This window comes from Apodemus sylvaticus, chromosome 17, assembly GCF_947179515.1.
Source record: "Apodemus sylvaticus chromosome 17, mApoSyl1.1, whole genome shotgun sequence".
In the NCBI taxonomy this organism is placed as follows: Eukaryota; Metazoa; Chordata; class Mammalia; order Rodentia; family Muridae; genus Apodemus; species Apodemus sylvaticus.
In genome coordinates, this window is record NC_067488.1 from 68,516,991 (window position 1) to 68,528,822 (window position 11,832).

At 51.8% G+C, this 11,832-nt stretch overlaps 1 protein-coding gene across 1 annotated transcript; it reads left to right on the plus strand.

Annotated features, from left to right (window-relative positions):
* The first annotated feature begins 1,488 nt into the window (after positions 1–1,488).
* Positions 1,489–11,174, plus strand: LOC127667790 (keratin, type II cytoskeletal cochleal-like). The gene is made up of 9 exons (XM_052161117.1): positions 1,489–1,968; positions 3,711–3,919; positions 5,005–5,065; positions 5,851–5,946; positions 7,053–7,217; positions 7,981–8,106; positions 8,878–9,098; positions 9,656–9,690; positions 10,948–11,174. The coding sequence occupies exons 1-9, from the start codon at positions 1,489–1,491 to the stop codon at positions 11,172–11,174; spliced, it is 1,620 nt and encodes a 539-aa protein (XP_052017077.1).
* The last annotated feature ends 658 nt before the right edge of the window (positions 11,175–11,832 follow it).

Sequence of the window (11,832 nt, forward strand, 5' to 3'; positions counted from 1 at the left end):
AGGGGGGGGGGGGGGGAATGGGGAGGGAGGGGCATGGGGAGGGCAGCAGACCAATAGTCTTCTTCCTTTAGCAGCACTCCCATTTCCCTTGATTTTCTTTAGAATGCTTGTTTGGGAAGTCCCAACCCTTGGGCAGAGCCCTGCCCAGCCTCCTGCTTAGTACATCATGCAGGGTGAGGCCATACTCTCCCCCAATCAGCCTGGGTTCCTGGGACAGCACTGACGTAGGATGGGTGGTCAAGGCACTGGCTAGCAAAGGAGCTGATTGTTCCCCAACAGCTTCAAACTTGTAGACCTGGGCCGGGAAATAACAGAGCAGGAGAGGAGTTAAAAGTCAGCCCCAAGGCCAAGGAGCAAATGAGCCCATAATTGCAAGACAGGGAGACACCCAGGAAGCTCCTCATTCCTGAGTTTATAGTCTCCTGGACCCCTCCCCTCAGGACCTAGGGGAATGATGGGACTGATTGTGAGTGGGGTCGAGGTATTTGGACAGGATGGGCTTGTTACTTCGGATTACTGATAGGAGCTACCAACCAGAAAAACACTCATGCTGGGAAAGGAGAGGTTCTATCTTAGGAGTCAGAAGGGAGGGATGTGAAATAAGAGACCAAAGTCTAGAATGGTTAGGAGGGTAACAATTTCAGAGTAAACAGGAAAAACTCTGCAAATCATTACCAAAATCACTAGCTAAGACCAGGGAGAAAAGAAGAAGGTGAGAATTTGGGGTGACCTCAGACTGCTTCTTAGGAAAGACCAGAGACCTCACTTTCCCCTGTGATGCGAAGTACAGGGATTCTGGGCACACAGTCCAATCAGCCACTGGGTTCCAGTGCTGTCTCTAGGATTCTCTGGCCATGTGACCTGTGTGCCAATGGTTACAGGTAGAAACCAAGAGCAAAAACAGCCAACATTGGAAGGTAAACAGCTGGAATATCCCATAATACTGCTCAAAAAATGTTGGCAATGATCTATCATCCATTTCATAAAGTTACAAAATAAAATGTTGTAATGTTTGTGGTAGGCCTGCCACATGGTGTGGCATAGACTCGACCCTCAGTAAATGGATTTTAAAAATACATATGTAAGTGAGCAAGATGGGATAGGCACAGTCAGATATTTGGGTCTGGGAGTTAGGTGTGAAGGGGAGAGCTGTGGATGGAAACCTAGGGGGCGGAGATGGTCCAGAGTTTGTGACTGAGAACCTGGGCAGGTGGGGAGCTCTGGACCCAGATGTGCCTCAGGCTGGACTTCCCAGGCCTGGTCCTGCCCGGGGTAGGGTGTTCCCCACCGTGATTAGCAGGCAGGAAGATGGGTTGTGGCCAGACATGCCATTGGGGTGAACACAACACAGTGGTCTTTGATCTACTCTGGCCAAGCCCAGTTCTTGAAAGGGATAAAACTCAAGGTGAGTCCAGGAGAGCTAGACTTCGAAGGCGCTCCACTCCTGCCATTATTTTGCTCCACTGCCCTTTGACACCAACTTCCACCATGACCCAGCGATCCTCGGTGACCATCAAGTCTGGGGGCGCGCGGAACTTCAGTGCCTCCTCAGCTAGCCTCCTTCCAGGCTGTCGGCCCGGTTTCAGCTCTATCTCTGTGTCCCAGAGCGGGAAGAGTTTTGGAGGTGGCATAGGGGGTGGTTTTGGGACAAGAAGCCTACACAGCTTTGGGGGTAACAAGAGAATCTCCATCGGCGGGAGCTACCGCTCCAGCCGAGCCAGCTTTGGGGGCTCTGCCTGTGGTCTGGGTGTCAGCGGCATAGGATACAGAGTTGGAGGAGCCTATGGCGGGTATGGATTTGGAGGTGGGATGGCCCCTGGAGCTGGAGGCATCCATGAAGTCACTGTCAACCAGAGTCTTCTCACACCCCTCCACCTGGAGATCGACCCATCTCTCCAGCGGGTTCGAAAGGAGGAGAGGGAGCAGATCAAGACCCTCAACAACAAGTTTGCCTCCTTCATTGACAAGGTGAGAAGCAAGCGGGGTCCCCACTGCTAGAGCAGCTGCCTTTTGGAATCTTTACTTCCTGGGATTTCCTGAGGTCACCTTTGGCATCCCAGGACACATGCACCCGGAGCCTAGGCATGTGGGGTAGGAGCCTAGGAGGAGAGGTAGCTGAAAAGTGCCCACCTCCATGCAGCCCGAGAGCTCACAGACACACAGCGAAGACACTGCTACCTCCATGCAGCCCGAGAGCTCACAGACACACAACAAAGACACTGCTACTCTGGTGGTCGGTGATCATGAGCTCAGCTAGACAGTTTGGAGGGAAGGCAATAAGGAAGCAAAGGCTTTGTTGCATGGAAGTGGGTTGGGTCTTTCTTTTTCCCAAGGCAGAGGTATTTCCCCTGTCAGTGTAGCTTGGTGATAGCCTGGACATAGGATACTGTGTGCACGGTGAGGTAAAGTGTGTGACGGCAGCCTCCATCCCAATGGCTGTGTGACTTGGGCTTCTAAGGGTCCCAGATGTCCCAGGAGTGAGGTCTGTGGGATCTGATGCCAGTGTGAACTACCTCATGGCTCTGCTGGGAAAGAGCTCCATCACAGTCCTGGATGCCTCAGGCTACATCCCTGGGAGGAAGAGGAGTGTGGAGCTGAGAGGTGTCCAACCCAGGCTACAGGTTAGACTACTGAGAAGAAAGCCACCCCTCTTCCCAAGCCCCAGTAGAGTGGAACAGATGGCCTTTCAGGTCCCTTTGTGGCTCTGTTGAACTACGAATGCCTCCTTATGGGGAGCACATCCTTGGGTGGTTAGATTCAATGGAAGACACTGCCCGGGCACCAGTTCTTAAGCGTTGTCACCTTGTCGATCCAGTGACCTGCAATCCCAACAGGGGTATGACTTCCAGGAACTTGACTGTGAAGAGATCCTGGACATTGTCTTTTGCCAGTTTATTCAGAGAGGGGAGGGGAGTGGTGGGTAGATTGACTTGGAGCCAGGGCACTCTCTTTCCCATGGTGGGAGTGGCAAGGGAAAGACATTTGCTAGAGACCCTGTGGGGACTCTGCTGTCTCTGAAGTCATGTGTTCCCACATTCTTGGAAGCTAAGTGACATTGCAGTCCCTCCCAGTGGAAGGACTTCAGGTTGAGGAAAAGCTATGCACAATTCCCAGAATCAGGGTCAGCAGGAGCTAAGACCAGAAACCAAATAATAGCTCAAGACCACAAGGGACTCAGGACCAATTTCAGGAAGCTGATTGCTCAGGGCCAGTTGACTAGCGAGAGGTATGAGTGGGATTGTGCTCAGGCCTCCTCAATGCGATTCCAGAATGACTTATACTAACATTTCTAGAATGACAGGCAACTGATTCTAAGTTCCAGATCCTGAAAGATCCTCCCAGAAAGGAAATGGACAGATAGAAGATTCTGCCATAACCCCCCCACACACACACACCTGTATAATAGAAATCAGTTTGTGCTCAATTAGCCATGATGTTCTTTTCCTAAGTTACCACATGTCAACATGATTGATATATTCAGATGGCTTCCAGCCCCTCTGGACCTATCATTTGCCTTCCAAGCCCACTGTACCAACACTGACTTGATTCTCCACGTCCCAGGCTCCCTGCAGTTCAGGAGACAGAGCAGAAGCCACCACCTGAGTTTTGAGGTCACGCAGGGTCCCTCACTACTGTGGGTTCTACATCACAGAGCATGTGAGAGGCTGGGGAAGGAAGCCCTCACAGTCTCTTATCTTTGGCCTGGATAGGTGCGGTTCCTGGAGCAGCAGAACAAAGTCTTAGAGACCAAATGGAGCCTCCTCCAAGAGCACAAAACAACCAGGACCAATCTAGAGCCCATGTTTGAAGCCTACATCACCAACCTGAAGCGTCAGCTGGAGTGCCTGGGAGGGGAGCGGGGTAGACTGGAGACGGAGCTGAAGAACATGCAGGACGTGGTGGAAGATTTCAAGAACAAGTGAGTGGACCCTCTGTTTTTCTGGCCCAGAGCCATAGATCAGGGGAGGTCAGACTAAAGGAGAGGAATTGGTGCTATCCAGTTCCACTTGATAGCATTCAGCACTTCTCCATACTGCCCAATCTGGTGGGAATGGGACACACACTTGAGGCATAAGATGTTGGGGTTTGAGGAAGGAAGGGATGGAGTTAACAAGGAAATGGCCATATGAGTCCAAAGGCTTGTCCATATGTGACAAGCTCTGCACACAGAAATACAGGCTCTGAGACATCCGCTCACTTACCCAAGATTATACGAAGGGCAACTTTTGAGTCAAGAATTAAAGCCAGAGACTCTACCCCTCCATTTATTCAACTAAGTGCTCATTTATAGGGTTTATGTCTTCACCCCAACCCTGCCCAGGAGGCTGGAGAAACAGAGAAGAAAAAGATTCTCCCAGGACCACATGCAGTTTCCCAGCCATAAATAATAGGTCCACAAATCCCAGCTGGCTTCTGCAGAGAGCGTGGGATGTCCTGGTGCTGAGGCAACCTGGGTGGGCAGAGGGCCACTGCAACGCAAGGGAAGCTCTCTTCTCAAAGGACGGTGTGCAGAGAGTACTTAGCATGCCATGGGTACCAGAGGCGGTACAGCCAGACCGAAGATTGAGAAATCTGGGGTGGGTGATCCTATTAGCCTGAAGACTCCACCTTCATGGTCATGATAGAGTTCAGTGTGGTTGAAATATGGGGGGGGGGCATAGTGAGGGGCCAGGGGCTGCCAGTCAAGAAGAAAGAAGAGGAGGAAGAGGAAGAGGAGGGATCAGAGAAGGGACATGTTTCTCTGGGGATTCAGGCTGTGAGACCGTGCATCACAGAAAGATGTGATGCACTCCTACTTTGGCAGAAGTAGGAGTGTTTGATTTAGGATTCCAGGCCACATATGTATGAGAGGACCACACCGTAACAGAATGTTCTCCATGTGTGCCCATCTGCCACACCCCTGACAGGATGGTATACAGGAGGACCTCAAGAGCTGGGCCAGAGTGAGTCCAACCTCACTCTCAAGCCCCCCCAAACACCCACCCTTCTCGGTCCTTTCCCCAGGTACGAAGAGGAAATCCACAGACGCACAGCAGCAGAGAATGAGTTTGTGGTACTCAAAAAAGTAAGCGCTAGGGCAGTCTCACCTGTGGTGGGTTCCTGGGGGTGGGGGACAGAACTTTCACTGAAGCTCATGGTTTTCCTGGAGACGTATCTGACTTTAAACACGAGGACACTGAGGTCTGGGGAGGTTCAGTTTGTTGTACAGAGGAGAAGCAGGTCAGGATCCAGGACTCCCATGCCCAGGCAATGTGAGTCCTGGCACCAGCCCCTCTCCTTGCACAGGGCAATGTAGGATGAGGGAAGCCAACTGGGCCTGGTCCACAGCTCAGAATCCAGAACACAAAACCAATATTTAGGCAGGGACATAGGAGGATTAAGCAGTGGAAGTTTAGAGGTCTGGCTGGCCTGCTTCAAGAATGGCGAAAGGAAGAGAAAAACCTCAGAGGATTATATTGAAGAAAGAATGGAGCAGCAGCTCAGAGGAGAAGTGAAGGGAAATGGAATGGTCAGAGGTGTGAGGATGAGAAGCCGTGCAGTCTTTGGGGACAGGCTTGAAGAGCTTGCAGGCAATGGGAGCCTCTGACCTAGGACGGAGCATCCTCACCTTGGAAGGGGACATAGGAGACCCTTGCATATGGTCCTAGCTGATGAGCAGCAGACAGGCACTCCTGAAGGTCACACTGTGTGGACCTTCCATCTCACCACTGCCACTTGATTACATTCAGGAAAGACAATGTGCTCCCCAGGGAGCTGAAGCTGTCTCACTAGCTTCAGAGGTAACTTCCAGAGGCTGCTAGGCAACCCAGGGAGGGTAGGACCCAGAATAATCTCATGCTCTGTGTCTAGGACGTGGATGCTGCCTACATGAACAAGGTGGAGCTAGAGGCCAAGGTGGATGCCCTAATGGATGAGATCAACTTCCTGAGAGCTTTCTATGAGGCGGTGAGACCCTGGAACCCTGTCTGGAGGGCTGGAGGCTGGCAGCAGTGGGGGAGGGGCACACAAGCTGTCATCTCTTTCCTGGACGACTCTCTGCCCTCCAAACCATCTGTGGATTGTGATTCATGGAGCAGATTTTGATCTTTGAAGGGGGAAAAAGTGAGGTTTCTGGAGGTAACAAGAAGTTTCCAACGGTAGAAAAATTCAAGCTTGACCAACCAGAATAATTAGAATAAGTGTGTTCTGTTGAACAGACAGAATATCTGCATGTCACTAAATTCAAGGGATTCCTACAGAACTGTCTGAGTGCTAGGGCTCTCTTAGCCCTGCCCTGCCTCACCCAGCTCAGCCCCACCCAGTCCCACCCCACTGCTGTTCTTAGAGCACAATAAATCAGTGCAATTATACTAATCAGCAGATGTCACCCAGCCCGCTGGAGCTTTCTAACCAGTTATGATATTCTCCTGCCTCTCCTAAAGACATGTTTTTATGGAGTACTGGGGTTCTCTTCTGTGGGATGCAGGGACAACACCACAGACATAATCAAGACCCTGCTCTTTGGACTTTTCTCTAGTGCTCCTTTTGATGTTTCTAGCTCATCTTCATGCCCCATCCCTAAAGAGGCACCCCTAAAGAGCATAGCACAGGGCCATCAGGGGAAAGGATGGGACTGAGTGCTGCCTGGTCCCTTCTGACTCAGGCTTCTTGCCCAAGGTGTGGTCTCGAGTGCGAAGGGCTGGGCTTCTTCAGAGAGTGAGATATCACAGTACTGACAGTCAGCGGGCCTCCCGGACAACAGGAGCGGCTTCTGGAGAATTCTAGCTAGAGTTACCTGCACTGTGCTCTTGGGTATAGATGTGCTGGTACTGAGGAGCAGTTATAAACTCAGTGGTCTCCCAGTGTCCTTCCCAGCCCTTCAGAGCTGAGAGAGGAGCTGCACTCCACTGTGCAAGAACCCCCATGCCGGAGCCTGCCCCAGGGAGTCACCATCTCCAAAGCACATATATGCACTCATACACATGTCTGCACAAAAACTGCACACATGTGCACACACATATGCACATGTATGAATGTCCTGTCTCATCTATCCTCTTTTGGTTCAATCACAGGAGCTGGCTCAGCTTCAGGCTCAAATCTCTGAGACCTCTGTGGTTCTATCCATGGACAACAACCGAAGCCTGAACCTGGACAGCATCATCTCTGAGGTCAAGGCCCAGTATGAGGACATTGCCAACCGCAGCCGGGCAGAGGCTGAATCCTGGTACCAGACCAAGGTGAGGTGCCAAGATCTATCCAATTTCCCAGGCTTAGGGACCAGAGGTTTTATAGGCAAAAAAGGTAAGAGCCTTCCCTCTGCAGTGTCTCAGCCTAATGGGGACCAAAGTACCTGAGTTTAACTTAAAACTTACATATGTTCTGAGCATTACCAAGGGCCAAAATCACCAGGGCAAGGGGAATAGTCAGATATAGGCAGAAATGCTGGGTCTCCTTCCAGGACAGATGGCATACACCTCCAAAGATTTACATCAAAGAAACAGGTATAAGTGGTCAGCTGTAGACACCATGCCAACAGGAAGGGCATGGCCAAGACCACGGCCTAATGCCTTCAAGAAGACGAGCAAAAAGAGAGCTGGAACCAAGGCTCTGGGCACATAAGTCACAGAACGAGATTTCCCAAGTTGGAGTAGATACTCTGAGCTAGGAGTCATAGATACGCTCAGAAAGCATCCCCACGTGTATGGTGCTCATCTGGGAGAGTCAGATGTGTGGAGCAGAAGAGAGGGAAGAGAGGCCATAAGCAGGAAAGGGGGGAAAGCCATAGGTGTCTGAGTTGGTTGACGTGTGTAGATATGGAGAGCAAGTTCATAGCAAGACACGGTGTCAACGGGTTCAGTGGCATGGTGAGACAATCCAGAACCCTCCAAGCAGTGCACAGAAAGTCTAGAGGGTGCAGGGGAGCCACAGCCTCACCCCTTCGGCCTGACTATCCCTGGTGGCTGCACACATCCCTCACCCAAAGTCCCTTCTTCCTCCTAGTATGAGGAGCTGCAGCGGTCTGCTGGCCAACGTGGGGATGACCTCCGTACCACTAAGATGGAGATCTCTGAGCTGAACAGGGCCATGCAGAGGTTGCGTTCTGAGATTGATAACCTGAAGAAGCAGGTAAGACTGATATCTCAAAGCCATCCCATCCATGCCCCTGCATCTGGGAAGACTTGGATCTCGGCTGTCTTAGTTAAGGATACTGTTGTCGTGATGAGGCACCATGACCAAAGCAACTTGGGGGAAGTCAGCTTCCATATCAAAGTTCATTATCAAAGAAAGTCAGGACAGGAACCCAAGCAGGGCAGGAACCTGGAGCAAGAGCTGATGCTGGAAGCCATGGAGGGGGACTGCTTAGTGTTGCTCAGCCTGCTTTCTTATAGAACCCAGGACCACTAGCCCAGGAATGGCACCACCCATGATGGGCTGGGATCTCCCCATCAATCACTAATTAAGAGAATCCCCTACAGCCCTATCTTATGGAGGCATTGAGGTTCCTTCCTTTCAGATAACTCTACCTTGTGTCAAGTTGGCATAAAGCTATCTAGTACTGGGCTAACCCTGGGCTGAACTCAGTGGATGCAGATGGAAATCTCTAGAATGAGGCCCTCTCAGGACTAGGGATGCACACTGGGATGCTTTTGTCTGGATTGGCCACATGGTCACTCTTGTCTTGGTTTATGTACTTACCCACTGCTTGGAGAAAGAACACAGAAAGCCATTTTCCCATCCAGATAACTCTACATTACCCTCGGGGACTGAGAACCAACCGTCTTGTTTTCAAACCCGATACTCTGAGTTCCATTGTATTAACATATTCCAGGGAAGTTCATCTAACCCACATGGGATCCATGAACAGTATCACAGACTCCTCCTTTCTCCTGTGAGCAGTGTGCCACACTCCAGGCTTCCATTGCCGACGCCGAGCAGCGTGGGGAGCTGGCTCTTAAAGATGCTAAGAACAAACTGGCCGAGCTGGAGGACGCCCTGCAGAAGGCCAAGCAGGACATGGCCCGGCAGCTTCGCGAATACCAGGAGCTGATGAACGTCAAGCTGGCCCTGGACATCGAGATCGCCACCTACCGCAAGCTGCTGGAGGGCGAGGAGTGCAGGTGAGCCCCCATCGTGGCCCAGACAGATGCTGCCAGAACAGGCTAGCATGCTACGAGGCCACGTGAGCTGCTCGCCACGGTGCCCTTACATAGAAAGGCCAACGTCAGATGTCGATGTTGCTTGCTCTTCTTTCAGAGATGTCCTCCTCCAGCTGCTTCTGGGCCTGGGCCAGGGTCAAAGCTGTGAGGCAAAGGTAGCCGCAATCTCCTAGAAGTCCCAAAGCAGGGACATTGTGACTTGGGCCTCATAACACGAGTGCCATCGGCATCGACCTCAGGGACAGTAAATTGCCCAGACATGCCTTGCACTTTACCCCATTCTGCCTCACTGGCATGGGGTCTCAGTTTCTATCCGTACCTTGACTTGATTCCTCCTCTAGGCTGCCCCTTCTGCTTTTTTGTTAGCTTCTAGAGCTCATGAGATAAATGCCAAGCTTGTTAAACGCAGGGCTTGGCACACAGTGTGTCTCAGCACTGATGACATCACATGCAAGAGACCCGGAGCTCTCTCTCTAGGCCCTCAGCAATGACATGCCTTCTCTTTCTGTCTGCCGCAGGCTCACCGGAGAAGGCATTGGTGCCGTGAACATCTGTGAGTAAAGTCTCAGGAAGGCAGAAGAGTGGAAGGGGAGGAGAGGCAAACGGGGGTCTCTAGCATCCCTGAGATTTGAAAGTGAACAACTAGGGTGAATATGTCATCAAACCCCTCTCCTTTTCCTTGGTTTTCTTCCCCACTAGTGTCAAGAGCATAGAGCATTCCCCATCTCTGGGGAGGAAGTCCAGGGTCTTTTTCTTATTCTGGAAAATTGTCCTTGGATGCTGCAGAGGACCTCTCATCCCTGAGTGATTGTGATGTGGTCACATGTCCAGTCTAGCCTCAGAGGATCCTGTATAGGACAGGACACCTCACACAGCCAGGGTCCCCAGCCCTCAGCTATTCAAGCAGAAATATGAAGCCGCTTACAGACCTGTATCGCTTACGTAGAACTGAAGCGAGTTAGCTAAGCAAGTAAAACGGACATCTTAACATGGCCTGGACATCTAGGAGGAGACCGGAAGGAGTGGTCTCTTGGTGTCTTAGGTGGTACAGCAGCACTGAGTCCTGATCCTGGAGAGGAGAACCCCTGGGCCTTTGCTGGGTCAGAGAACACCAGGGAAGCCAGAGCCTGTGGCCTACTAGAGAAAGAATCAGGAGAAGCCTCACAGGAGGAACAGACTCTCAGAGGGAGGGCTGGCCACTGCTTCAAGTATTTGACAGGCTAGGACACTGTCCCTATACAGAACTGAGCTCACTGCTGCTGAAGTAGTAGGGCAGGAACTAACAGATCTAGTAATGAAGCTGAGGAGATTCCAATATTTGGCAGGGAGATCTAGGTGGCTATTAGATCTGTCCTGATACAGGTGTCCAAAAATCCCCACGCAAATTTGAGCCCTTATGTTCCTTCCCATGTGGGAGTCCTGAAAGAGAAAGGGACAACACAGCCAGGAGCCTAAGACCTGGTCTCAGGCAGAGGTGACCTTGAGCTTGCTGCTTGATCTCTTTGCACCTCCATCTGCAAACGGGGTCCCTGCCATAATGATATTGCTTTGAGGGACCAGAGCTGTGAAAGCTTTGAAAGTCGCAGAGCCCTGTAAGGATGAATGCTCATAGCCAGGCAGACAGTGAGGGAGACCTGAAGTCAGGCTCACCCACCACCCGCTGCCTCAGGAGGGGAAGGTCTGTCCTCCCAGGTTCCCTGGGGAGAGAGCGGCCTGAAACAAAGCCCTTTGCTGGAGAGGCAGTCTGGAGAGGAGGGGCGTGGGAGGGATGTCAGCTGCCAATGACAGCCCTGCCTTCTTCTTCTTTCAGCTGTGGTCTCTTCCTCTGGGGGCACCGGCTACAGTGGAGGTGGTGGTCTGTGCATGAGTGGCGGAGGCTACAGCGGAGGAGGCGGCTACAGTGGGAGTGGCCTCTGCTTTGGCGGAGGCAGCAGCAGTGGAGGCTTCAGCTCCACCAGCGGTCGCAGTGTGAGCGGCAGCAGCTCAAGCATGCGAATTGTCTCCAAGACATCATCCACCAAGAGTTACAGGAGCTAAAGTATCACCGGCCTCAGCACTGTCCCTGGGCCCCCAGCTCCCCAGCACTAAGGCCTGACGCTTAGCCCATGCCCACAGTCCCCAGTAAGAAGCACGGAAACCAAGTGGCCTGTGAGTTTTAAGGTTATCCCCCTTCTGCCTCTAGGCAGGTCTCCAGAGATACCCCACCCATTCCTGATCTCAAAGTCCTCCCTTACCCACACAGACTCCACTGCTCTAGGCTACACCTTTCCAGTTAAGCAGTAGGGGAATGCAGAAAGTCCTTCACAACCTGCTTGGACCCTGCAACAAGAGGCTCTTAGTCCTTTATCAGAACTTTAAACTTGACCTTGGTGGCCCAAAGTCACCTTCCTTTGATTCCAAGCTCCTGAGTGACTCTGAGATGTGAAGACCATGCATCCCTTATCCTGGCTAAAAGAAGACCCTCTAACCCCTCAGAGCAGAGCCAGCCCAGGAGCTAGAAGAGAAAGGCAGATCTTTGCTGCTTGCTCTTGCTCCAGGGACACAGGGACACTCCTGGTTGCACAGAGGGAGTGTGAGGTTATAGGAAGGAATTGCACAGAGGGTTTCTGGAACCTGATCTTCACAGTGGTTTAGTCTGAAGGGTTGTGAGTCCTCAAATACCCACTAAGAATTCAAGGCCAAAGTACTTCTCAAA